This window comes from Sorex fumeus, unplaced genomic scaffold (assembly GCF_029834395.1).
Source record: "Sorex fumeus unplaced genomic scaffold, SorFum_2.1 ptg000041l, whole genome shotgun sequence".
Taxonomy (NCBI): domain Eukaryota; kingdom Metazoa; phylum Chordata; class Mammalia; order Eulipotyphla; family Soricidae; genus Sorex; species Sorex fumeus.
Window position 1 is genome coordinate 9,587,085 of NW_026606098.1, and position 26,633 is coordinate 9,613,717.

General features: G+C 61.9%; 2 protein-coding genes across 4 annotated transcripts in view; both read left to right on the forward strand.

Annotated features, from left to right (window-relative positions):
- The window catches only part of DOCK6 (dedicator of cytokinesis 6), a 41,823-nt gene extending 38,061 nt beyond the window's left edge, over window positions 1-3,762 (forward strand). For all 3 annotated transcript variants that reach the window (XM_056119432.1, XM_056119431.1, XM_056119433.1), the window contains 8 exons: window positions 63-77; window positions 1,150-1,275; window positions 1,394-1,483; window positions 1,911-2,147; window positions 2,384-2,527; window positions 2,613-2,719; window positions 3,089-3,250; window positions 3,525-3,762. In XM_056119432.1, the coding sequence (XP_055975407.1) occupies window positions 63-77; window positions 1,150-1,275; window positions 1,394-1,483; window positions 1,911-2,147; window positions 2,384-2,527; window positions 2,613-2,719; window positions 3,089-3,250; window positions 3,525-3,567 (924 nt within the window). In that variant the 3' untranslated portion in view covers window positions 3,568-3,762. The remainder of the gene's footprint in view (window positions 1-62; window positions 78-1,149; window positions 1,276-1,393; window positions 1,484-1,910; window positions 2,148-2,383; window positions 2,528-2,612; window positions 2,720-3,088; window positions 3,251-3,524) is intronic.
- A 2,624-nt stretch (window positions 3,763-6,386) lies between these two features.
- On the forward strand, window positions 6,387-26,060 carry KANK2 (KN motif and ankyrin repeat domains 2). Its single transcript, XM_056119378.1, has 12 exons — window positions 6,387-6,561; window positions 7,506-7,619; window positions 8,046-9,251; window positions 16,372-16,491; window positions 16,576-16,681; window positions 17,678-17,905; window positions 19,040-19,127; window positions 19,208-19,427; window positions 20,257-20,399; window positions 22,602-22,802; window positions 22,886-22,975; window positions 24,350-26,060. The coding sequence occupies exons 2-12, from the start codon at window positions 7,583-7,585 to the stop codon at window positions 24,407-24,409; spliced, it is 2,499 nt and encodes an 832-aa protein (XP_055975353.1). The 5' UTR covers window positions 6,387-6,561; window positions 7,506-7,582; the 3' UTR covers window positions 24,410-26,060.
- The last annotated feature ends 573 nt before the right edge of the window (window positions 26,061-26,633 follow it).

Genomic DNA, 26,633 nt, shown 5'->3' on the forward strand with positions numbered 1-26,633 from the left:
TCTGCCCTGTGGTCCAGCGCCCGGGGCCTGATCGGATGTCCACCTTTCTCTGTCTCCCGCAGAGCTCCGGCTGGGAGGTGAGCTGGCCACCGCGGCCGCTAATGCTCAGAGACCACCAGGGGGCGCTGTGGGTGCACGGTGACCGTCGCCCCCTACACCTTTCCCCCCCTCTCCCCTGGAGCCTTCCTCCTCTCTCCCAGACCTCGAGGGCAACTTGTGACTCATGCAGCTGGGAACCGTCCAGGGACACCCCTCCCTCGGGCAGGGCCACCCGGTCACTGGCGGGGTGGCGGTGGGGCCTCTCATTCCCTCTGTCTTGTTTTCCTTTGTCTAGGCCGCTTCATGTCTCTTGAACTCTTTGCCCACATCTCTCCCATCTCTGTCTCTCTTCCCGTCTGGGTCGCACTCACTGTCTCTCAGCCTGCCTCGGCAGCCCCCCACCAGGGCCCCACCCAGGACCCCGGTTTCTGCTCCCCTTCACCCGCCTCCCCTCAGCCCAGTCTATTTTTAAGTGCCTCCTGGTTGGGGAGAATTTTCTAGCCAAAGATGGCAGGAGCCCAGAGCCCGGGCTGGGGAAGGTTGAGGGGCTGGGGTGGAGCAGGCACACCCCGCCCCCGTCTCTGAGCCCCCCAACTAAGGAAGGGCTCCCAGTGTGCAGCTTCACCAGAACCCATTAACCTTCCCCATGCCTTTCTCTTTGCTCCCCCTGCCCACCATCTCCGTGCCTGCCCACCTCACCGGAACTGCCTGAGTGAGTGAACCTGCTCCCCCACCCCGCCTTTCCAGTACCGGGTGTTGTGCAGGGGGGCGGGGGCTGGGGAGCGAGATACCCTAGAACCAGGGAGATAAGATTCCTCTGAGACTTTTGTCCCAGAGCAAAAGATGATCACGCCCTCTCTGGGCCACGTGAGACACTTCTTGGCCCTTTGCGGCAACTCCCTGGCCCTAGAGCAATTATTAAGCACCTGCTGTATGCGGAGCTGGCGCCTCCTTGAGGATCCCAGACCTGTTTTTATACGAATACGAGATCATCTGAGGACATGTCCAACACCCAAACACGAGCTGTGTTTAGTTGGGGGCGAGGGACTCCTCTTGGCAGAATTTGGCGATTTCAGGGTCCCTGACGGCCCCACCCTCCCCCAGCTTCAGCGTGTCTTCGGGACCTACTTCCGGGTGGGTTTCTACGGCTCCCGCTTCGGGGACCTGGACGAGCAGGAGTTTGTGTACAAGGAACCGTCCATCACCAAATTGGCTGAGATCTCACACCGGCTGGAGGCACGACAGGGAGTGATGGCGCAGGGACGGGTTGCGGGGGTAGGGAGGTGTCACTGAGCCGCCAGGGGTGCTGTGGGGAGCCTGCGCTGGGTGGCGCCATCAGCCCTCTGTCCCTTAGGAGTTCTACACGGAGAGGTTCGGGGAGGATGTGGTGGAGATCGTCAAGGATTCCAACCCGGTGGACAAGGGCAAGCTCGACCCCCGGAAGGTGTGCGCCCCAGATGTCCTGGAGGGGGACCCCCAAGATGCTATTCTGGGAGAGATGCCATGGGATTATCTCCTGATCGCCCTCAAATCCTTATCTCGGGGCAAGAGCGACAGTCCAGCAATCATAGCGCTTGCCTTGGGTGCCGCCGGCCCAGGTTCCTTCCCTGGCACCTCTGAACACCGCCAGAAGTGATCCCTGAGTGCAGAGCCAGTATGGCCAAACAAAACAAAACGAAAAACGTACCTCCCTTGGGGTTATAAAACACTATCCCACAGGGGATTCCCAAACATCTAGGTGGGGGGAGATCTGGGCCCCCTAGCTCTGGAGAAGCCCAAATCTCCTTTCATCAGAGTGGGGAACCCCTTGGCGGAAATGTCACGGGGAGGGGGGGCGGGGCCAGCCGACACGCCTGAATCCCTGGTCCCAGGCCTACATCCAGATCACCTATGTGGAGCCCCACTTTGACGCCTATGAGCTCAAAGACCGCGTGACCTACTTTGACCGCAACTACGGGCTGCGCACCTTCCTCTTCTGCACACCCTTCACGCCCGACGGCCGCGCGCACGGCGAGCTGCCGCAGCAGTACAAACGCAAGACCCTGCTCAGCACCGACCACGCCTTCCCGTACATCAAGACGCGCATCCGTGTGTGTCACCGGGAGGAGGTGAGTGGGGACCCCCGCGGCCTGCATCTGGGGAGCCCCAAAGACAGTGGAGCCGGGATCCCCCCAACCTGCGAGACCCAAACTAGGTGCAGATGGCAGGCCCTAAGCCCCGCCCTCAACTCGCCTCCTCCTCGGATACTGCCCCGCCCCTTAGATGCTGGCCCCGCCCCCTGACACTGGTCCCGCCCCTTCGATACTGGCCCCGCCCTATGCAATCTCTTCTCCCCTCCCGCCAGACGGTGCTGACCCCAGTGGAAGTGGCCATCGAGGACATGCAGAAGAAGACCCGTGAGCTGGCCTTCGCCACCGAGCAGGACCCGCCCGATGCTAAGATGTTACAGATGGTGTTGCAGGGCTCAGTGGGGCCCACAGTGAACCAGGCATGGCCGGCGGGGGAGCATTTGGCTGGAAGACCACCCTCCCCTGCCAGGCAGAAACCCTCAGGAGCCCCTGTCGCCCCCGCAGGGTCCCCTGGAGGTCGCTCAGGTGTTTCTGGCCGAGATCCCTGAAGACCCCAAGCTCTTCAGGCACCACAACAAGCTCCGACTCTGTTTCAAGGACTTCTGCAAGAAGTAGGTCCCCACCATAGTTCCCGAGCCCCCAAATCCTGGACAGCCTCTTGTGGGGGGATGGAGGGGCGGATTATAGGCCACTCCTGGCTGTGCTCGGGGGACCGAGGCAGGGATGGGGCTCAGGGCTCGCATCCGCAAAGCCTGCAGCCCAGCCCTGTCAGGCATCTCCCACCCCCAAGTCTGACCTCTACCCATCTCACCCCATTGTTCCAGCCTCTCTGGCTCTCTCCTCTCTGCTTCCCACTAAAAACCCCTTTACTTGGAGCTGACCACATCCCCAGGACCCCTTCAGTGCCCCTGAGCCCAGCTCACCTCCCCACCCCGCGGGGGTTAGGCCCTCCCGCTGAGTGACCTGCCCACCACCCTTAGGTGTGAGGATGCTCTGCGGAAGAACAAGGCACTGATCGGGCCGGACCAGAAGGAGTACCATCGTGAGCTGGAGCGGAACTACGCGCGCCTGCGCGAAGCCCTGCAGCCCCTACTCGCCCAGCGTCCGCCCCAGCTGTTAGCGCACCCCACCTCCAACCTCAGGTGCCCAGGCCAACGCACCCCCAACCACTCACCCAGCCCCAGCTTGGCACAAATGCAGGTGGTGGGCGGCCAGATCCATCCTCAGACCCACGGCATCATCTTTCTGAATTCTGGTGTCTACATCTGTGAAATGGGTGTGGTTCAGGGTGCTGGTGATGGATCCCAGGAGAGATCCCAGAGAAGGAAGCATCCTTGGTGGAGGAGGAGAGTTTGGAGCCCTTTGGAATTGGGGGTTGGTCTCAGTGTCAGTTTGACCCCCTTCTTCCTCTGGCAGGAACTCCATGAACAGAGCAAGTTTCCGGAAGGTGGACCTCTGAGCCTGCCCACCGCTGGGCTAAAGCCACGCCCCCAGGACACCCCCAGCACCCCCGCATACCTCCTAGGAGAATCGCTCCCAGAGTCCTCCTGGCTGTGGGCAACCTGTACACGGGGGTGCTGAGCCCTTGTTCTTATGTCCATCAGTTCCCTTCTCTGTACACTGAAGCTTATCTTTTTTTAATTAAAAATGTTTTTTCTAAGCAGCCAGTGTGGTGCAGTGACTGGGGGTGGGGTGGGATTGTGCCCCTCCACTCAGACCAGACAGGAGGAGGAGGAGACTGGGCGTCAGGGCCACTCCACAGGGCCAAGGATGCAGATTTCTGCTCTTCCAGGACTGACATTCTAGCAGGAAGGGTTGCGCACGTGCTCTGCTCCAGGAAGACAATCCCAAGAAGGCCCCCCCAGCCCCCCCCCCCCCCCCCCCCCCGGCCTTGGGGACTTCATGTTTGCCTCCTGATGACAAACAGTTCCTTTTTTATGAGGGTGGGGGGAGGTGGTGACCACACCCAGCAGTGCTCAGGGACTGCTTCTGTGCCCAGGAGTGACCGCTGGCAGTGGTGCGGGGTTGGCTGCGTGCAAGTCAAGCGCCTCCTGTCCTGAACTCGTTCTCCGCCCCTTACTTTTGCAGGGGCCACACCTGTTGGTGCTCAGGCACTATTTCCGGCTGCACGCTTGGGGTTTGCTCCTGGTGGTGCTCAGGGCCCTCACGCGAAGATCCTGCTTCAGCCTGCTGAGCAGCTATCTCGGCGGCCCTGTTTGACTGTTTTCTGTTGGGAGCTACTCGCAGCTCAGTACTGGGGTGATGAAGGAGAAACGAAGAAGTAGGGAATGAGCAGAGGGTGGAACCCCGGGCTACCGGGTGGGCGAAGCATGAGCTGCAGCCCCTTGGCTTATCTCGCTCCCCACAAGCAGTTTCCTTAAGCCTGATTTACACGGAGAAACGGAGGCAACCCTAGGAGACGGGCTGGGGCTGCAGCTGAGGCCCTGCCCCGCGTGACTGTCACCAACCAACGCCACAGGCACCATGGAGCACCAGGCGGGGGGAGGGGGGCTGGAGGGGGTGCAATTGCAGCCCTGGGCTGGCAGGGGGAGGGGTGACCTCCCGCGGTGGCCGCCGCCATGACTGCAGCCGCCACCGGGCCCGCCCTCCTCGCCCTCCCGGAGCTGGGCCCCGGCCAGACCCGCCCCGGCCGCCCCCCGCAGCGGCCCAGCTGCAGAGGGCTGGATTGAGGGGGACAACAGTGAGAGGGACCTCCTGTTGCGGGGACTAGAGGGGACGGGATGCGAGGCAGGACAATTCCGCGGGCCCGGGTGCACTCATGCACTCGGGGACACCTGCCGTCGAGGTGCGACCAGATGCCTGGGCCGCCTCTAGCTGGGTCCCCTCCAGCACTGCTGGAACGGCAGCGCGGGGGGCGGGGCCTTTAGGGGGCGGGGCCTCTGGTGGGCGGGGCCTCTCAGGGGCGGGGCTCCAGAGGGCCGGGCGGCCGGGCGGCGGCGCGCGGAGGACGCACGGGCGGCGGGACGCAGGGACGGCAGCGGCCGGAGCGCGCGAGGCGAGTGGGACCCTGGGGTTGGGTCGGGGTTCGAGCGCACTTCGGGGGACCGGCGTGGCCCCCACCCCCACCCCCGGGGCGTGACCTCCCCGGGGCTCTCCCAGCTGTTGCTGCCGCCAGCTCCAACATCTGTGCGCAAACTTTCCCGGCTGCACCAGGCACGGTCCCCGCCCGCGCCCGTCGCCGCCCGCCCGGCTCGGACACCCGGTCCGCATTCCTTGGCACCCCTCTGCCCCGCCACTGCCCCCTCTCGGCCCCTCTTCCCCATCTCGATCCCCCTCTCTGACTGTCCCCGCCCTCCGGCTGTCCCCCCATCTCCCCCGGGGCTCCTCTCCATGGCCAGGCGGAGCCAGGCCCGAGGCGGCGGGAAGGCGCCCCGGCGTCGTACGGGCTGGGCCTTAGCCTGCCGCTGGGCGGGCGTGGGGAGATGCAGCTGTTTGCTATTAGCCAGGGACCCCCCTACCCCCGCCCGCCCCGCGGCCCCGCCCCCTGCCCGGAGCGGGGTCCTCTCCGCCGTGGTCCTTGGGGGTGGGGGGCTGAAGAAAGCCGGGCTTAGGAATGAGAAGACCCCCAGATATTTGCAGGCGGGTCAGGGAAAAGGGCATTCCTGGCACCCCTTCCCTGAGTTCCCCATCTGCGCCCTCCTGGAGCCCCCCAGCTGTGGCTCTCACACCATCCGAACCCAGCCTGGCCCCCAACCTCCAGGGGCTCTCTGCAGAGTGGGGGCTGCTGCTCCCAGGACACCTCCTTTCCCACTGCTCCTGTCTTGATCTGGAGCCACCAGCTCGGTCGGACCCCCACTACACCCTCAGTGTTTCTCTCTGAGGAATGGGCAGAGTTTGTGTGAAAAGGGGGAATGCCCTGCCCTGGTTTTGCAGGAGGAGGAACACGAGGGGGGAGGACCTGTCTGACTCAGGTTCAAATCCAGACAGGCCACTTCCTCTAGAGACCCTCGGGATGAGAGGGGGGAGACCGGCCCCCCCGACTGACCCCTATGTCAAACTCAGGGATCACAACCCACCCGGTGGGGGTGGTCGGCAAGCACGTGATGCCCTGGCACGTTGGTTCCAGTTGTCCCCACCATGGCCCGCCCGCCCCGCCTCCTGCGTCACATTCCAAACCTGAGCCTGCCCTTCCAGGCCCCTCTAGAGCTGGGATGGGCGGTGGGCAGGGCCTGAGCAGCCCCGTGAACACACTGACCTACTGTGTGCTCTAGGCACCTCAAGAAGGACGGGACAGACACGTGCAGAGACAGAGAGAGACAAGTGCAGAGAGACCAGAGGCAGACGCGGACGGCAAGAGAGAGACAGAGAGATTCGTGGAGAGAGGCTCGGAGCACAGAACCCGGGACCAGGGACCCTGGGTCAGCGCGACCACGGCCAGGAGCCCTGCCCCGCCTTTATGCCTGTCAGGTGCCCGGCCTGGCCCATCCTCCAGGTACACTCGGCCCCGGCACCCCGGGGGCCGGAAAGGGGCGTTGGGCCCTGCCTTTGCGTCTGGGCAGCTGGAGGTCAGATGCAGTGAGAGTCCAGCCCCACCCCCCCGTGGTGCGCCTCCTGCATGGGGGGGCTGCTGAATGAGGGACCCTGATTGTGTCTCCCTTGGCAGCCTCCAGGCACCCCCTTCTTCCTTCCTCCCTTCCTCCCTGTCCCCATGACTTCCCGGGCCTCGCCCCAGCCTCCTCTCCTGCGCCCCAGAGCCGGACGCGTCCTGGGGAGATGGGGGGGGCAGGAAGTCCTCACTGAGCCTGAGCAGTGAAACTGTTTATTTTTAGAGAAAATTGTTTCCAAAAAGGGGAAAGGCTTTGCTCCTCACCGCCTCCCCTCACAACTTTCCCTAACTCCCGGGTCCCCTCCAGACCCACTGCTGCTTGGGGGGGGGGGGGCCAGCCCCCCACTGCTCTCTCGCTGTGCCCACATGTCTTCCTCCCTGGAGTCTGGTGGGCAGGCCACCCCCTGTCACGCGTGACCCCTGGTCCCCCCGCTCCTCCTGTGCCTAGTGGCTGCTTGGGCCAGGAGCAGCTGGAGCTTGTCTGGGGCCGACAGATGTGCTGGGGTGCTGGGTTCTGCTGCTTTGTCCCAGACTCGGGAGGGGGGTCCCCATATGCCCCCTTTTATTTTGCTTTTGGGGGGGGTCAAACCCGGCAATGCACAGGGGTTACTCCTGGCTCTGCACTCAGGAATCATCCTGGCGGTGCTTGGGTACCATATGGGATGCTAGGAATCGAACCCGGGTTGCCTCGTGCAAGGCAAACACTCTCCCTGCTGTGCTATCATTCCAGCCCCCCATACGCCCCTTTTTATCCAGGCGGGCTGGCTGATGCTCTGGAGAGGGTCTCACACGATGTCCCCCCTTCAATTGTTAACCCCTCTCGCGCCCAGGTGAGCTTCCAGCTGTGCCACCCAGTGTCTGAGTGACAGCCCCCCCAAGTTTGCCGAGGACAGCCACAGTGCTGAGGATGGCCCAGGTCCTGCACGTTCCGGCCCCCTTCCCAGGTCGGGATCTGGGGGGGCAGGGTAAGGGAGGGACACAGGCCTACAGGGAGGGGCCCGAGGGGGTATGGCCCAGGCCCAGTTGGCTGACAATGTAGCTTTGTCCCAAGGGACTAAGGGAGGAGGCAGAGCTGAGCCCTCAGTCTGAGGGGGGAGGCAAGGGGGGTTTGTCTGAATGGGACCCTGTGGCACTGGTGTAAACTTGAGGGCTAGAGCAGGAGTGCAGGGGTCATGGCAGACGGTTTGCATGTGGCCACCCCAGATTTGGTCCCCCGTGTCACTTAGGGCCCCCCGAACCCCAGGCCTGGTACTGCCCAAACTGCCACCCGGAAACGGTTCCCTTGGGCAATGAACTCAGATGCCCCTGTGGCGGGGAGGGGGGGTTAGGGACACCCCCAACGTGGTTCGCCAACATCCCCTCCCGCCCAGGGACCCCCGGCCCGGCCTCGCCCCCTGCCTTCCCGCCCAAGGAGCCCGACCCTCCGTACTCGGTGGAGACGCCCTACGGCTACCGGCTGGACCTGGACTTCCTCAAGTACGTGGATGACATCGAGAAGGGCCACACGCTGCGCCGGGTGTCGGTCCAGCGGCGCCCGCGCCTGGGCTCGCTGCCCCGCGGGCCCGGCTCCTGGTGGACGTCCACCGAGTCGCTGTGCTCCAACGCCAGCGGGGACAGCCGCCACTCGGCCTACTCGTACTGCGGCCGCGGCTTCTACCCGCAGTACGGCGCCCTGGAGGCGCGGGCGGGCGCCTTCAACCCGCGCGTGGAGCGCACGCTGCTGGACGCGCGCCGGCGGCTGGAGGAGCAGGCGGGCGCCGGGGGCCCCGGCCTGGGCTCCCTCGCCCCCAGCGCCGCGGGCTCCACCAGCTCGTTGGTGGGCGTGGGGCTGCCGCCGCCCACGCCGCGGGGCTCGGGCCTGTCCACGCCGGTGGCCCCCAACGCCGGCCACCTGACCCACGTGCGGGAGCAGATGGCGGGCGCGCTGCGGAAGCTGAGGCAGCTGGAGGAGCAGGTGAAGCTGATCCCCGTGCTCCAGGTGAAGCTGTCGGTGCTCCAGGAGGAGAAGCGGCAGCTCATGGTGCAGCTCAAGAGCCAGAAGTTCCTGGGCCACCCCGCGGGCGGCCGGGCCCGCGGCGAGCTGTGCCTGGACCTGCCCGAGCCTCCGAGCGAGCCGGGGCCGCCGGAGACCCGGAGCGTGGGCACCTGGGTGCGCGACCGGGACCTGGGGCTGCCCGACGGGGAGGCCGCGCTGGCCGCCAAGGTGGCCGTGCTGGAGACGCAGCTGCAGAAGGCGCTGCGGGAGCTGCAGGCGGCTCAGGCGCGCCAGCCCCAGGCCTGGCCGCCGCCGCCGGACAGCCCCATCCGGGCAGACACCCTGAGAGTGGTGGAGGGGCCGCGCGAGGTGGAGGTGGCGGCCAGCACCGCGGCCGGGGCCCCCGCGCAGCGTGCCCACAGCCTGGAGCCCTACGGGGCCGGGCTGCGCGCCCTGGCCACTGCCGCCCCCGCCGAGGGCCCCGCGCTGTTCCGCAGCCACGAGGTGCTGGAGACCCTGCCCGCGTCCCCCTCGACCCCCGGCAACGTGCACGTGGTGAAGAAGATCAGCATCTCGGAGCGGCACTGCCAGGGGGCAGCAGGTGAGCCTCGTCTGGCCGAGGGCTGCAGGGCGTCTCCAGGTCCAGGCCTGGGGTTTCGGGAGTTAGTTTTTAATTTGGGGCTATACCCCGCGATGCTCAGGGGTTACTCCTGCCTCAAGGGGCCATACGGGATGTCGGGAGTCAACCCCAGGTTGGCTGCGCGCAGTCTGGACTGCTGCTCCTGAACCCCGGCCCCACCTCTGGCCTTGCACCCTGCCAGCCAGTGTCTCCACCTCTTCCAGTGGCCAAAACGGGACCATGGCACCGCCAGCTCGGACCCCGCGGAAGCATCGGGTGTCTGTTCAGGGGGTGCCCACGTGTGCAGCCTCCTGTATGCGTGCTGGCATTTGCAGGCGGGTGCTGAAGGCTGTTGGTTTTGCCGGGCAAGTCCCCCGGCTCTCTTGATTCCATTAGTGGCAGGAGCCAGTCCCAGCGTAGGTGACGTAATGGGAAGGAAAAGTGGGATTTGCACTACTTGGGGGCAGCTTCAGGCATGGCTGGATCCAGCCGCACCTCTCAAACCTTTCTTGTCTCAGTCTCTCCACCCCATCTGGATCGGGGGCCTGGGGGGGGCAGGTGTTTCTTTCACGGGCAGGTGAAGGTCAGCCCCTTCGCCCTGGGCATCTGTACCTGCAGTTCTATGCAAACTGCCAAGGAGAATCCCGGGCCGACCTGTGCAGCCGGCTTGGCTCTCTCGCTCATCATGGGGGCAGCTGCGACCGCGTCTCTCCCCCACCAGCTATGGATGGGGGCGGGCTGGGCCCCGGGAGGCAGCCCCACTTGGGTCCTGTGACCCTGGGGGGAGGGAGGGGGCGCCCCCGCAGGAAGTGCTGCATCCTCGTGCCTGGAAAGGGGATGTGGGGTGCCCAGCTGCCCCTCCTCCCCCGCCGCCCACAGGCTCAGGAGAAGCCAGCAGAGTGATTCATAAGCATCCTGTCGCGGGGACAGCTGCTCGGGATCTGAGCAGCAGCCCAGGCCAGGAGCGACACCCAGGGGTGTCGGCGTGCCACGGGGGTCCTGGCACGGGCCCCACTTGCCGTGTCCCCGGCACTGCCATCAGTGCCACCTCTTTGAGCCTCTGTGTCTAGACCCGTGAGGGGGCACGGGGGTTCCTCTCGTGAGTGGCATCTGTGCGGGTACGTCAGGCGTCGTCTGCCCATCACTCCGGGGGGTGGGGTCAGCCTCCCGCTTCCCCTTGGGGGTCAGGCGGCCGGAGGAGCCAGCGGCGGGCGCGGTCCCAGCTGTGTTTTCTTCCTTCCCCGGGGTGGTGTTCCCAGCCAGCACTGGGCACCCAGCCTCTGTTCTGCGTCCATCCCAAACACCCAGCCCCGGGGCCCTGGCGCCGTGCCCGGGGCGCACCCGGCCCGGCCTGAGGGACCGTGCAGAGGCGACCTCCATTCCACACATGCTTCCCGGGCAGCTGCTGGCCGCACTGGCCGAGAAAAGGCCTGTCCAGCTGCCTCGCCCCCATCTCACCCTGGTGGTAGATATCGGGCTTGTTTCCTGTTTTTTTTTTTTTTTTGGTGGTGGGCTACTCGGGGATCACTCCTGCCTCAGTGCTCAAGGATTGCTTCTGGTGGGATCCCACTGAGAGCAAGGCCAGCGCCCTACTGGCTGCACCCTGGCCCGGCTAGTCAGTTGGAGGGCTTGTAAGTTTCAGCAGGAATAAGCTGGTTGTAGGCAGATGGTCTGACTGCAGATGGACCCAGTGCCCCCTTCCCTCTGCTGACTGGCCATGTGCTGGCACTTAGAGGGGCACAGGGGGCTCAGAGTAAACCCTCCTCTCCCAAGAACAAGGAGAAGCACCAAGAAATGAGGGAAGGATATCACTTTATTTTTTGTGTATTTTTTTTGGCTTTGGGGGACAGAGGCGGTGCTCAGGGTTGACTCCTGGCTCTGTACTCAGGGATCACTCCTGGTGGGGCTGGGGGAGGTGCTTGGGGGACCCTGCGGGGTGTAGGAGATTCTGAAAAAGCCTTGTGCACGTGCCTTTCCAGCTGCGCTATCTTACCCCTTCTGGGACCCTGGCTTGCAGCCGAGAGCAAAGGGTTGGGTGCTTGCACTGAGTCTCACTGAGTTTGCAAGGGGCTGGGGTGTGGGGGGGCCCTGATCCCCTAGGCTGCTCGCTCACAGTGGCCTAAACAGATGCCCCAGGGCGACCTGCTGGCTCGCCCAACCAAGCTGCCAAAGACAAGAAGTGGCCAGGTGGCAAAGAGGGGGACCCCCGGGAGGGGCCCCGGCAGAGGAACTCGTTCTGAGGAGGAGGGGCCTGGAGTGGGAGCCCCACCTTTGCCTCGCAGCACTTCAGGGTCTCCAGAGTACCACCAGGACCAACCCCCAAGCACTGTTCAGTGACCCAAAAACTGAAAAACAAGCCCTGGGTAGACAAACACAGGGGGGCTGGGGATAGGAGGTCTCAACCTCGGAGGTGCCCCATGGGAAGCGAAATGCACCCCTCTGAGGAGTGGGCAAGTATTAAGGCCATTGATGCCTTAAACTGGCATTGATGGTCCGGCCCGTGGAGGGTAGGTCAGGGAGGGCTCCCTGGAGAAGGAGGCAGGGCGCCCACTCAGTCTCTCTGTCATCTGGAATTCGCTCCCTCCTGCCAAAGGGTGGGGTGGGGTGGGGGCTGGCTGCCTTTCCCTCAGACTGAGATATGTAGGTGGGGCCAGTGGAGACCTGGACATCCCCCCTCCCCCCAGAAAGGCCTTGGTACACCCCAGCCCTGAGCTCAGGCCTCTATGAGATGTCACCGGTAGATTTTTTTTCTCCCATACTGAAAAATGTTCCTCTGTTCCTGTTCCATCTGTCCTGAGTGGGGGTGGGGAGGCAGCTTGCATGCAGGATGATGCCCTTTTCTCTGTGGAAGGTTTGCAAACGAGCCGCAAATTCTACACCAAACCCAAAAAGCACCCCATCCGGACACGCTATCAGAACTTCCAAAGAATCTGTATTGGGGGGCTAGAGCAATAGTCCCGCGGGTGCGGTGTTTGCTTGCATAGCACCTAACCCTGTTCAGTCTCTCGCACCCCATATCAACCCCCGTGAGCTCTACCAGGAGTGGCCCCTGAGCATTGCTATCTGACCTAGAAATTTCACATGAAAAAACGGTCCTATTTGGGGTTGGAGCAATAGGGGAGCAGGGAGGGCGTTTGCCTTGCACACGGCCGGCCTGGGTTCGATTCCCAGCATCCCATATGGTCCCCTGAGCACCACCAGGAGTAGTTCCTGAGTGCAGAGCCAGGGGTAACCCCTGTGCATCGCCGGGTGTGACCCAGAAAGCAAAAAAACAGCCCTATTTGGGGCTGTAGCAATAGGGCGGCAGGGAGGGCGTTTCCTTGCAGTGGCCAGCCAGGGTTCAATCCCTGATATCCCATTGGCTCCCCAAGCCCTGCCAGGAGTCATTCCTGAGGGCAGGGCCAGGAGGAAGCCCTGAGCATCCCTGGGTGTGACCCCAAAGAAAAACAAACAGAATCATTCAGTCCCTGGTTTCTTGCCTGGTGAGACAGACCACGCAGGGGTGATGCGTGAGGCCCTGCGTGAGGCTCGTCCCAATTCTGTCCCCAGCGCGGCAGGCCTGCTGGTGACAGCAGCTCCGCGTCCCGAGCTTGTCGACCCAACGCGGTGACTTCAATTTTGTGTCATTTTCTCCTTGCCCAGGCATTTAAAACTGTAACCGCCACAGCCTCGGCGTGCCAAGCCCCCGCCCGCCCGCCCCGGCACACCCCACCCCTGGAACATCATTCTCTCCTCGAGATCCACCTTCCAGAAGCTTATTTAGATATTTGGGTGTCCTTGAAAAATATGCCCTGGGAGTGTTTAATTTCCTAAAATGGAATTGTGCTTGAGGAAAACAAAACTCTCCCTTCGGCCTGACGTCGGCTCCGCTGAGCGCTATTTTTGAACTCTTCGTGCGCTGGGATGTTTAGAAGTTGGTTTTGTAACTTTGAAAGTTTGGTTTTTGTTGTTGCTGTGTTTTAAATTCCTGGGAAGGGGGGGGTGGTCTCATTATGGGGTGGGGCTTGCTCACGGGGGTGGGGGTGGGGCTGAAGGGGGCTGTGGAGAACCCGGAATCCGTTTCAGGGGCTCGTGCGCGCCCTGTGTCTGTTCTGGCCCCTGTTATTTTATTTATTTACATTTTTTGCTTTTTGGGTCACACCCAGAAATGCTCAGGGCTTACTCCTGGCTCTATAATCAGGAATCACTACTAGCAGTGCTTAGGGGACCCTATGGGATGCTGGGAATCGAACCCCGGGTCAGCCGCGTGCAAAGCAAATGCCCTACCCGCTGTGCCATTGCTCCAGTCCCTGCTGCATGTCCTTTAACAGCTGCGGTTTCTGCCCGACTTATAGGAGACACTTTTCTTTTTCTTTTTGGGGTGGGAGCCTCACAGGCTTGGTGCTCAGGGACCCGGCACCCCTGAGCTGGGAGGCAAGACCCAGACCTCAGTACATCTCCTTGTCCCCTAATTCTTCAATATTTTATTATTGGGGGGGGGGCTGGAGCAATAGAACAGCGAGTATGGCATTTGCCTTGCAGGTGGCTGACCCGGGTTCGATTCCTCCACCCCTCTCGGAGAGCCCGGCAAGCTACCGAGAGTATCCTGCCCGCACGGCAAAGCGTGGCAAGCTCCCCGTGGCGTATTCGATATGCCAAAGACGGTAACAACAAGTCTCACAATTTGTTGATACGTTACTGGTGCCTGCTCGAGCAAATCGATGAACAACGGGAGGACAGTGCAGTGTGCTGCTATTTTGGGGGGGGAGGGAGGTGGGGAGGCACACGCAGCAAATGCTCAGGACTTACTCCTGGCTCTGCACTTCTGGGGGTGCTCGGGGGCCCTGTGGGGTGTCATGGGTGGACCCTAGATTGGGTCCGCACAAGGCAAGAGCCTTCCCCCTACCCAGATGTATAATCGCTCCAGGCCCTAAATAATTTTGGGTTTGGGTTTCTGTTGCATTTGTCTTTGTATTTATTTATTTATTTATTTTGAGGTCTTTTCCAACAGTGCTCTGGCCCGTAGCTGAAAAGATTATCCAGACCTTTACAGAAAAGTTTGTTGGCTCCCTCTTGGGAAGATAACCTCTCTTGGTAGCGCTGGGACTGCCCGCCCACCCCGGAGTCTTCTGTGGATGCACTTTGTCCAGGGGGTGTTCTCTTTGAGGAGGGAGGAGGTGCTCAGGGCTGACTCCTAGCTCTGTGCTCAGGGATCTGCCCTGGTGGGGTTTGGGGGACCTTCAGCAGTGCCAGGGATTGGACCCGGGTGGGCCAGGTGCATGGCATGAGACCCGCTCACTAGATGCTTTCTGGGGTCCGCAGAGTTGTTTTAATTTTTGGTTTGGGGCCACACCCGGTGATGCTCGGGGCTGACTCCTGACTTTGCTCTCAGAGATCCCTCCTGGGAACCCAGGTTGGTCACATACAAGGCAAGTGCGCTACCCACTGGGCTTTCTCTCGGGCCATTGGATCTGTTTTTGAACATGCAGTTCAGCAGCCCCGTGACTGGGCGAGGTTGAGCTGGTGCCTCCCTGACCAGGGCTGCTGCTCGCAGGCCACAGGTCAAGCATCTGGCTGTTCCTTCAGGCCCTTCGCTGGTCACATACACCCTGTTGTTTCTTTTGTTTTGGAGCCACACCCGGCGGTGCTCAGGGCTGACTCCTGGCTCTGCACTCAGGGATCCCTGCTGGAAAGGTTCAGGGCACCCTATGGGATACCGGGAATCGAACCCGGGTCTGCTGCATACAAGGCAAGCGCCCTCCCCGCTGTCCTGTCTCTCTGGGTCCCCATTTCATTGTTCTGTTTGGGGGCCACACCCGGCGATGCTCAGGGCTGACTCCTGGCTCTGCTCAGGCATCACTCCTGGTGTGACACGAGGATCCAACTTCTGTGGCGTTCTGGGGATCCAACAGCGTTGGCGGTGTCCAAGACCCGTGCTTCCCCGCTGTCCTGTCTCTGCACCCCAGTATAGCTGGTTCTGCTCTGCAGGAGCCTGGGTCCCCACAGATGTGAGAGGCTGCCTCGCCCACGACAGAGTTTGGGGGTCAGGGAGGTGCTTGATGGGCATGTGGCTGCCGGGCCTTCGTCCGCTCCTGGCGCCGCCAAAAAAAGAAAAAAAAATACACACGGTAGTTCAGGAGGGGCCACAAACAATCGAGGGGCAGCGTTGTGGCCAGTGACAGGAAGGGGACATCCGGGGAAGTGGGGGCGCAGGAACCACGCGTGGCCAGGGCGGGCTGAGCACGTTCCCAGATGTGGCCTTGGTGTGCGGCCACGGGCAGGAATCAGGTGATGGGGGCTGGGCCCGCTGCCCGCCCCAGACCGCACAGCCAGGGGCACCCTTGGGTAGCCACAGCTGCAAGTGACGGTTGTCCTCAGGCCACCATCCTGGATGGGTGTTGTTTTTGGGGTTTTGGTGAGTTTTTTTTTTAATTTTGCAGTTGTGGCAAAATACATGTAACATCAATATGACCATCTCGCTGGGGAGAGACTCAATGGGCAGGACACACACTAGGCATGTGGGACCCCCAAGCTCAACCCCTCACCCCCCAGCACTGCAGGACCCTTAAAGCCCACCTGGAGCCCCACTGAGCACCAGGATGGGAGTGGCGCTGATTGCCATCAGGTGTGCTTCAAAGCAGGAACAAATGAACAGTTTCACGTTTGTGGGGCTGGAGCCATAGCACAGTGGGTAGGGTGTTTGCCTTGCACGTGGCCGACCTGGGTTCGATTCCCAGCATCCCATATGGTCCCCTGAGCACCGCCAGGAGTAACCCCTGAGCATCGCCAGGTGTGACCCAAAAAGAAAAATAATGTCGCGTTTGTTAGGAAAAAGTGAAACGGGGCCATAGAACAGCGAGGAGGGCATTTGGCATGTACACCACCAACCTGGATTTGATCTCCGGCATCCCCTCGGGTTCCCTGAGTGATCACTGAGCGAGCACAGAGCCAGGAGTAAGTCCTGAGCACCACTGGTGAGGCCCCAAACCACACGCCCCACCAAATAAAGGAGCAGAGAGCCGTGGGAGCATTGTGGGCTGAGAACGAGCCCTTGCCGGTGACTGTCAGGACTGTGGGCTTGTCACTGTCACCCTCCACGAGCCTCTTTCCCTGTCCCCCCCAGCTCCCCCCGAGGCCCCTGCAGAATCCTCCTCATCCTTTCCGGGGTCTGTGACTCTGCCCAGCAGCACCGGCAACGCTGCCTCCAGGGAGCCCGGCATGTTGGAGGCGACCAGGGGTGCAGGTCAGTGGCGGAGGCCCCCTCGGGGTCGGGGCGCAGAGGGTCTGACTCGGGAGACTCAGTGCTGCCCTCCCTGCGTCCCAGCAGCTGAGCCCCAGGCCCCGGCCGTGAGATCCATCATGAAGCGGAAGGAGGACCCGGCAGATGCCCCCGCCCGCCGGAGGAGCCTGCAGTTTGTGGGCGTCAATGGCGGGTGAGTGGGGACCCCCGCTTGCACCCCCACCTCCTTTCATCCCTCTGTCCCTTCGAGACCAGAAGCTCACCAAGGATCCTGCCCAGGCCCCGTGTTCTGACTCCTTAAGTCACAGCTCAGTGTGAAGCCAGGGAAACTGAGGCACAGAAGTGTTGGCTGGAGCTCACGAGGGAGCTGGGACTGGAGGGCTCTGACGCCGGAGCCAGCACCCCACAGCCCCTCATACCTCACTGCCCGCCTGCAGGGAGCCTCTGGCCTTTGGGGGTACGAGAGGTGGTCCGAATACAGTGCAGGGAGAGGAGGCTGGGGGCGCTTGGGTCGGGGGTGGGCTCCGAGGGAAGGTGCCTTGGCCCCAGGGACCACTGAATGTGGGAGGGACGAGCGAGATGGGACTCGGGGTTCCCCTGAGCATCCCTGGGGGATCCCTGAGCAATCTGGGGCTCAAAAACAACACAGCATGGGGCTGGAGCGATAGCACAGCAGGTAGGGCGTTTGCCTTGCATGCAGCGAACCTGGGTTCGATTCCCAGCCTCCCATATGGTCCCCTGAGTACCGCTAGAAGTGATTCCTGAGTGCAGAGCCAGGAATAGGAATAACCCCTGTGCATCGCCCAGTCTGACCCCAAAAGCAAAATAAAAAGTAAAAAATAAATTAAAAAACAAGAAAATAACAGTGTAGGGGGCTGGGTGTTTGCTGGTGCACGGCCGGCCTGGGATGCTTCCTGAGCGAACAGTACCCTCAGGGCACTGCCAGGTGGCCCCTAAACAAACAAAAACCTCAGGAAAGTGCCAAGGGGGCACCCCCGTCCGCAGCAGGGAGAGGGCCCATGAGTAATGGGGACACTGGGCCGGGGTGCAGGAGCCCCGCAGTGTGCGAACAGAACTAGCCTTCGTGACGTGCTCTTGTGTGCACTGTGCCACAGCCCTGCCCATGTCCCATCACGCCCGTCATGACCCCTCAGAGCCCCGCGCCCCTCCCCACGTCTTCCGCCCTCAGGTACGAGTCGTCCTCCGAGGACTCGAGCACGGCAGAGAACTTCTCTGACAACGAGAGCACAGAGAACGAGGCTGCCGCCGAGCCAGGCGAGAAGAGGGTCCTGGCGCCGGCCGAAGCCCCTGAACTCAGACCCTCAACCCCGGCGACGGCAGCGGCGGGAATCCGGGAGTGTCGGCGCCTGACCCCGGCGGAGGACACCTCAGCGTCCCACACAGAGGAGGAGATAAGGTGAGTTATTTTTAGTTTAGTTGCTGTTTTTTTTTGTGTGTGTGTGTTTTCTTTGGGGGGGGCAGGGGTTCAGGAATTCAGGCAGGTGGCATGAACCTCTTCCCCCCGCAAGCCCCCAAAATTGCTATCAGTCATGCACACGTTAGTATGAACTGGCAAACGCTCTGGTTCCCGGGACACCTCCAGGCCTCTCGTCAGGCAGCTGCGTTGATTTTTTCTTTTTTCTTTTTCTTTGTGGGTCACACCCAGCACTGCTCAAGGGTTACTCCTGGCTCTGCACTCCCAGCTGGGGGATCATATGGGATGCTGGGGGTGGAACCCGGGCTGGCCGTGGGCAAGGCAAATGCCCTCCCCGCTGGACTGTACCATCACTCTGGCCCCTAGTTCGGCAGTTTGTGCTGTGGGGGTTTGGGTTTCGGAAGTGAGGGGGCAGCTGGTGTTTTTTTTTTTTTCTTCAGCCGTCTCGTGGCTCACCCTCCACCCCACTTACTTCCCTCTCCCCTCCCCGAGGAAAAGTCGTCTCTTGAGAGAGGCTGTCCCTGCGCCCCGGGGGCCGCCTGCTCGTCCAGGCTCTTGGGGGGGCTCTGAGGTCCCCGGGTCCCCGTGAAATGTATGGTAAACATGAAATCTTTTTATTGTTTTTTGAGCCACACCCAGCAGTGCTCATGGGCTGGCTCCTGGTTCTACGTCCAGGGATCACTCCTGGCAGGACTTGGGAGACCCGACGGGGTGCCGGGGCCCGAACCCGGGGTCGGTGCCCCGCAAGGCAGTGCTCTTCCCGCTGTCCTGTCACGCTCGCTCCAAAGATGCCTTCTTGAGGCAGGTGCGGTGGCCCCGGGGCTGGGGCACTGGCCTTGCATGCAGTCCATCCGGTTTGAACCCTGGCACCCCACAGCATCCTGAGCCCCACGGGAGTGACCCCTGAGCAGAGAACCAGAGTAAGCCCCGAGCAACACCGGGTGTGGCCCCCCCAAACCCTCCTAAAGTCCATGAAAATCAGTAAAGATGTGTTCTGGGTAGAGAGGGGCGGTCTGGGTGCAGCGCACGGATGCCGCGGAGTGGGGGAGCGCCCTGCCGGGTGTGGCAAGCGGGGGGCTTCCCGGGTGCACCCCTACATGTGTCTGTCCCCGGCAGGATGGAGCTGAGCCCCGAACTCATCTCGGCCTGCCTCGCCTTGGAGAAGTACCTGGACAACCCCAGCGCTCTAAGTGAGCGCGAGCTGGTACGACCGGGGCGGTGGGGGGAGGGGGGGCTCACCCAGGGCTCAACCCCCCTCACGCCCTGCCCCCTGCCTGCACCCAGAAAGTGGCCCACACCACGGTCCTGCAGGAGTGGCTGCGTCTGGCCTGCCACAGCGACGCCCACCCCGAGCTGCTGCGCCGCCACCTGGTCACCTTCAGGGCCATGTCCGCGCGGCTGCTGCACTACGTGGTCAACATCGCCGACGGCAACGGCAACACCGCGCTGCACTACTCAGTGTCCCACGCCAACTTCCCTGTGGTGCGGCAGCTGCTGGACAGCGGTGAGCATGTTGCAGGGTACTGCAAGACAGTCTGAGGGGGGAGGCACTACCTGACAGTCGGAGGGGGGAGGCACTGCCCGACAATTGGAGGGGGGAGACACTGCCCCAACAGTCTGAGGGGGAGGCACTGCCTGACAGTCTGCGGTGGGGAGGCACTGCCTGACAGTCGGAGGGGGGAAGCTGTGCCCGATAGTCTGAGGGGGAGGCACTGCCCCAGTAGGCCGGGTGTGGAGGTACTACCCGGCAGTCCGAGTGGGGAGGCAGAGCCCTCCCATCTCTGGGGGTGATTGGAGTCTAGAGAAAAGTTGGGAACTTTTCAGAATTCTGAAAAAAAAAAAAAGCCATCATGAGCCCAGGGGAAGTGACATTTCCGCCGTTCCAAGGACCCCTGGATAATGGGGGTGACAGCCCTGAGCCCCTGTGTGAGGACAGGGTGCGGCCTCCAGCCTGGGGCTGAGAGGCAGCCAGGAGTGGTCCCTGGTGAGCAGGAAGGAAGGACCCTTCCCTAGTCTGACGGGGGTGACAGACCAGCCTGATTAGATGTCCAGATGGAAGGGGAGACCCCTCCCTGATTCCCCGCCCTCACTGCCATGCGCATGCCAGGGGGACCCAGTCTAAAGGAGGAGGCAGTCTCCATCTCTAGGACCCTCCTGTCCAAGGGGTGGAACGGTGGGGCCCCGTGCTGGAATGGGGCCCCCGATCCTGAGTAAGGGAGAGGAATCAGGTCACCCTCTGATGGCAGAGACGCCAGGCCCAGCGCTCTCTGCGGTCTGAGGGCGGAGATGTTGGGGGGAGCCTCCCCGGGGTCTGAGGTCCGGCTCTGCCCCAGGTGTGTGCCAGGTGGACAAGCAGAACCGCGCCGGCTACAGCCCACTGATGCTCACAGCACTGGCCCCCCTGAAGACGCAGGACGACATTGACACAGTCCTGCAGCTCTTCCGGCTGGGGGACGTCAATGCCAAGGCCAGCCAGGTGAGCTGATGGCACGAGGGGCCCGGGTGCAGGTCTGGGGATCACTCCCGCTGTGGGGGGAGGGCATGCAGTGCTGGGGGTCAAACCGGGCCATCCTCACCCATGAAGAGAACCCTTTTCTGTTTTGGTTTGGGGCCACATCCCACAGTGCTCAGGGGCTCCTCCTGGCTCTGCACTCAGGAATCAGACCTGGCAGGGCCCCGGGCAGCCCTAGGGGATGGCTGGAATTGAACCTGGGTCGGCAGCGTGCAAGGCAAAGCCCTCCCCGCTGTGATGTCCTGTCCCCAAGGCGGTTACCTTTATTTTTATTTTTTTATCATTTCTTTGGGTCCCACTCGGCGATGCACAGGGGTTACTCCTGGCTTTGCACTCAGGAATTACTCCTGGCGGTGCTCAGGGATGCTGCGAATCGAGCCCGGGTCGGCCGTGTGCAAGGCCAACATTCTTCTCGCTGTGCTATCGCTGCAGCCCCAACGCGGTCACCTTTACCCTGGGCACTTTGTTGTTTGGGGCCAGACCTGGCGGTGCTCAGGGTGTCCCTGGACCTGCACTCTGGGATCACTCCTGGCAGCTCTTGGAACCAAAGAGGGGGTGTTTGGGATCGAACCCGGTCTGCCACATCAAGGCAGGTGCTCTCGGCCAGGTGTGCTATGGTTCTGGCCCGAAGCCCAGTTTTTTTTTTTTTTAAAGGAAATGGGGTGGGGTGGGAGGAGTCTTTGGCCTTGCGTGCACCATCCTATGCTGCCAAAAGCGACCCCAGAGCACGCCTGGTGTGACCCAACCTGCCACCCCCACCCCTTAAACAAAAAACTCGCAGAAGCTTCTGGTTTAATTTGGGGGGCTGGGTCGAAGCGTGTATTGGAAGGCCACGTCAGAGCAGCAGCCGCGCTCAAGCAGGGAGCTGGGGCCGGGGGCAAGCACCCTGCAAAGCACGGCCGCAGGGGCCCTAAAGTGCAATCCACTGGCACTTAAGGGCATTCTTGGGGTTGAGCAATCATCACCTCTCCATCCAGAACATTCCATCTCCCCAAAAGGTAACCTTAGCCCACTCGCAGCTGCCCTGGCCGCCGGCCTGTCCCTGCACTCCCTGTGTCTGGACCCCTCGTGTAAACAGTCTGTGTTTAGCGGGCAGCGGAGATAACCCCGCTCTGAGCACTGGGCGGGCGGTCCTGTGCCCGAGGGCGCCGTGGCCTTCCACGCAGACACGTGCAGGGACACAGCCGCCGTCTCCGGGTGCTAAACAGCCCCCAGCTCTCCGGGGTGGGTGTTCTTGGGGGTCGGGCTGTGCCCTGAGCTCTCGGCTTCCATTTTTATTCGGTGGGGCAAGGGCTTGGAGCCCCCAGGCAGCGCTCGGGCTATTCCTGGCTCTACTCAGGAGTGACCCCTGCCAGTGCTCAAGAGGGCCATATGCAATCCCCAGGATTCGTCTGGGGCCAGCTGGCAAGGGCTGTAACCCTTGCACTATTTTTTTTTGATGGGGGGAGGGTTTGGCCACTCCGGCGGTGTTCAGGGCTGACTCCTGGCTCTGCGCTCAGGGATCACTCCAGGCAGTGCTGGGGGGACACAGAGAATGACGGAGACCAAACCCAGGTTGGCTGCATGGCCAGGCAAGCGCCTTCCCCACCGTCCTATCACTTCGTCCCCTCATTGCTTCCATTCCTGCTTCTGTTGATGCTTGTGAGGGACCAGCTGGGGGGGGGCGGTTTGGGGGACTAGGTGAGCGTCCTCGGGAAGAACCAGGACAGCCTCCCAGGAATGGGGTTGTGGGATCGAAGAACAGTTGGCAGCATCAGATAACCAGCAAGACAGTGCATTGGGGCTGGAGCAACAGCACGAGGGTAGGGCGTTTGCCTTGCACGCGGCTGACCCGGGTTCGATTCCCAGCATCCCATCTGGTCGCCCGCGCACCGCCAGGAGTGATTCCCGAGTGCAGAGCCAGGAGTAACCCCTGAGCATCTCCGGGTGTGACCCCAAAAGCAAAAAAAAGCAAAAAAAAAAAAAAAAGACGGTGCTTGCAGGGGCAGTGATAGTACAGTGAGGAGGGCGCTGCCTTGTGGGCAGCTGACCCAGTTTCCATCCCCAGTCCCGCCCAGAGTCAGCCCTGAGCCTTGCTGGCTGTGCACCCCGCCCCCTCCAAAGAAGAGGGTGTTTTTCGAGAAGGTTCTGGAACCGGGGTGCCATCCCAGTGCTTGCCCCTCGCAGGCCGGGCAGACGGCGCTCATGCTGGCAGTGAGCCACGGGCGCGGGGACGTGGTACGGGCACTGCTGGCCTGCTCGGCCGACGTCAACGTGCAGGACAGCGACGGTTCCACGGCCCTCATGTGCGCCTGCGAGCACGGCCACCAGGACATCGCTGCACAGCTGCTGGCCGTCCCCGCCTGCGACATCTCCCTCACGGACCGTGTGAGTCCCCTGCAGGCACACCCTGGCCGGCGGGAGTGGGGGTCCCCGCGGGGGCACGGTCACAGCGCCCAATGCTTCTGCAGGACGGGAGCACCGCGCTCATGGTGGCCCTGGACGCGGGGCAGAGCGAAGTCGCGTCCCTGCTGTACGCCCGCATGAACGTCAAGTGCTCGGTGAGGTGCCACGGGGCCCGAGGGGCTCACGGGATCCCAAATCCTCACAGAAGGTGGGGGTGATGGGTGGCAGCACAGCGGCCTGCAGTACTGCTGCGCCCCTACTCCTTCCCTCCACCCAGAACTGAGGTTAGACAGTGCAGCCAGCCTGCAGCCCCAGGTTCAGTTCCAGCCCCGACCAGACAGATGATCTGAGCCGGTGTGCCCTAACACAGCCCCCCCACCAAAAACAAATTTATATATATATATTTACTTATTTATGGGCTGGAGCGATAGCACAGCTGTAGGGCGTTTGCCTTGTGTGCAGCCAGCCTGGCCGATCCGGGTTCAATTCCTCCGGCCCTCTCGGAGAGCCCGGCAAGCTACGGAGAGTATCTCGCCCGCACGACAAAGCCTGGCAAGCTACCCATGACGTATTCGGTATGCCAAACACAGTAACAACAAGTCTCAAAATGGAGACGTTACTGGGCCCGCTCGAGCAAATTGATGAACAACGGGAGGATAGTGACAGTGACGGTGACTTACTTATATTTGGGTCACAACCAGTGATGCTCGGGAGTTATTCCTGGCTGTGCACTCAGGAATTACTCCTGGTAGCGCTGGGGGACGTGATAGGATGCTAATCTCTGTACTCTCACTCCACCCGCCAAATATTTTAAGGAAGATGGGGGGCGGGAAAGATTGCAGTGGGTAAGGCTTGCCTTGTGTCCAGCCAATCCCAGTTTGCTCCCTGTGCTGACAGTGCACGCCATCACCGCTGGGGGGCACTCCTGAGCACAGAGCCAGGACGAGCCCGAGTGCGGGATACTGCCCTAAAATAGAACTCAAGACAGAGAGACCTGCTGGGGGGCAGAGCAAGGCCAACAGGGAGGGCGCATGCCTTAGCGGCCAGCCATGCCCTGACCAGCCATGTGTTCCCTCGAGCACTGCCACATCAGCCGGGAGGGCACTTGTCTAGCATGCAGCAGACCTGGGTTCAATCCCCAGCACCGTGAAAGTCACCTGGGCGCACCAGCAGTGACTCCTGGGTGCCGGGTTAAGCCCTGAGCACAGCCCATGTGGCCCTAAAGCAGAAACAAAAGGCAGGGGCCAGAGGGATATGACAGCAGGGAGGGCGCTTGCCTGACATGGGGCTGACTGGGGTTTGCTCTCCAGCACCCCGCAGGGACCCCCCAAGCGCATCGTGGGTGATCCCCGAGCACTGCAGGGTGTGGCCCCAAAACAAACCAAAAAACTCCAGTGTTCCTCCCAGCCCAGCCCCTCCCCCACCCCGCCTGGGTAACGCCCCCAGGACTAGGACCCCAGCTCCCAGCGAGGCAGAGCCGAGAGCGCTGGCCAGGAACCCCCAACCAAAGAAATTTCTCTTGTTTGCAGTTTGCCCCGATGTCCGATGATGACCGTGCAAATGTGGCCTCATCATCTGCAGAGGAGTAGCGGAAGGGGCATCGTCCTGGTCCTCCTCTTCCTGCTGGGGGTGGGGCAATCTCACCCCGCCCCCACCCATGCCTTCCCGCGGCTCCACCCCTCCACCCAGCCAGGAAAGCCTCCAGGCCCCCCGTGGGTGGGTTTTCTGTCTTGCCAGAGGTAGGGAGCCCCCCCTGAAGCCCCCGCAGCCAGCCCGGTGCACCCCGTTTCCAAGCTAGACCCGCGGCCGGATTCTCACCACCCCGCCAGTGGCCAGTTCAGTGCGTGGGTTTCCAGAACAATCAACTGGCGGTTCTGGGCGGAGGGCCCCTCACTCCCTGGGGGAGGGGAAAATCCTGGCGTTTTGAATCATTGTTGGACGGCGGAGTCGGCCAGTTTACGGCCAGACCTCGGAACCAGCCGTTTCCCTCTGAATCCTGAGGGTTGATATTAACACGGATCCACCCCCGGCGGGTCAGGCCCCCCTAGAGCCTTGCACCCCACTTCATCGACATGCCTCCCCTCTTTTCTGCTTCACAGGGTGGGAAACAGCCTTTTTCTGCCACATCCTCCTTGGTCAGCGTTGCCCCCCCCATTAATACCCCCCCACTGCCAAGGATGGCCCTGAGCCCTGCCAGGGGGGTTGAGGGTCCCTCAGCCCACCCCCATCCATCCTCCTCTGCCTCAAAGGCAAGGAAGCTGGGCGTGGGCTGGGGGGCCAAAGACAGGCCAGGCGCCCCAAACCCCATGTGTGAGCGATTAAAAGTTGGCTGCCCCCCAGCATCCCGGGCGCAAATTTAAAGAGACAGCGCTTCCCCCAGCAGCTGCCTGCAGCCCCCCCACGGCTGGAAGGGGGCGCCCAGTCTGTGTGCGAGCAGTGTCGTGCAGTGTCCCCCCGTTTGGTTGCCCTGAGCATCTCCGTGCCCCTGGCTTGCCCCGCTTTCGGTGCACAGAAGAAGGGAATGTTTCCCTAAGTGCCTGGGAAGGAGGGGTCACCCCCCACACACACACACACCCCAAGGCACAAGGCCAGGGCACTCTCCAGTTCCCATAAGCCACAGGCTGGCCTTTGCCCTGGGAAAGTCAGTCGCTTGGCATGTTGGAATCTGGCTGACTGGTTTGGATCCTCCTCCTGCTGGAGAACCAAAGAACTCCAGGGGTTTGGGCCAGAGAGAGCGACCGCACGGCCAACCCGGGCTTAATTCCCGGGGACACCGCCAGGAGTGATCCCTGGGCAGAGAACCAGGAATAAGCCCTGAGCACCCCGGAGGTGTGCAGAACACAAGACCATGGAACCCCTGCTACGCGGGTGTGTGTGTGTGTGTGTGTGTGTGTGTGTGTGTGAGAATTGACAGAAGGTTACGAAGCGCAGCCCGTTGGGAACAGCTTGGAGAAGCAGGTGGGAGTGTCCAAGCCCCAGGAACAGGATAGATTTATTTTCAGGGTTCTGAAAGCAGTTCATGAGCTCCCCCAAATGCACCTGGACTGAATCCCTTTCCTACTGGGCCCCGCCCTGCCCTTCACGTGTATTCCCGCCCTGTTCACTTCCCTACCTGGCCATGGTACGCCCATCGTGACAGTATTACATGTCAATGAAGTATTCCTCTTTTATAATCCATTGTAGAAGGTAAAGGGATTGAATAAAGCTATCTTAATGAGACTGCCCAGGCACCTGGGCCCATCTTCCTCCCTTCTCTTCCTCTTTGAACATCAAAATAGATCATGGGTAAGGGCTGGTCGCAGGGGAGGGACACGGTGAACTCCCCCATCCCAGGGGGAAGTCTTTGTCCCAACACACTGGTCCCTCAAGCACTGAGCTAGAAATTCCGGAGCATCATGGGTGTGGCGCCCGAACAAGAATCAATACTAGGGGCTGGACTGATAGCACAGCACGGAAGGCATTTGCCTTGTACACGACCAGCCCTGGTTCGATTCCCAATATCCCATATGGCCCCCCGGGCACCGCCTGGAGTAATTTCTAAGTAGAGCCAGAAGTAAGCCCTGTGCATCGCTGGGTGTGACCCAAAGAGAAAAACAATTCCTAAAAGTAGCCCCTGAGCATCATCAGATAGGGCCTCAGAATTTGTTTTTTGGGGGGAGGTGGGTGCACACTGGCTCAGTGCTCAGGGATTACTCCTGGCGGGGCTTGGAGTCCATAGGCTGTGTCTGGGATCAGACCCTCTTGCAAGGTGAGCGCACCAACAGTGGTATCATCCCGCTGGCTCAGAGGCCCCAAATGTTTTTTTGGGGTGCC

What these genes read in the sequence shown, in the direction of transcription:
- KANK2 (XM_056119378.1), top strand. Translation starts at nt 7,583, where the DNA reads ATGGCCCAGGTCCTGCACGTTCCGGCCCCCTTCCCAG. An exon ending in GCACTGCCAGGGGGCAGCAG is followed by an intron (nt 9,252 to 16,371) that starts GTGAGCCTCGTC and finishes TGTCCCCCCCAG; the next exon opens with CTCCCCCCGAGGCCCCTGCA. An exon ending in GCATGAACGTCAAGTGCTCG is followed by an intron (nt 22,976 to 24,349) that starts GTGAGGTGCCAC and finishes TCTTGTTTGCAG; the next exon opens with TTTGCCCCGATGTCCGATGA.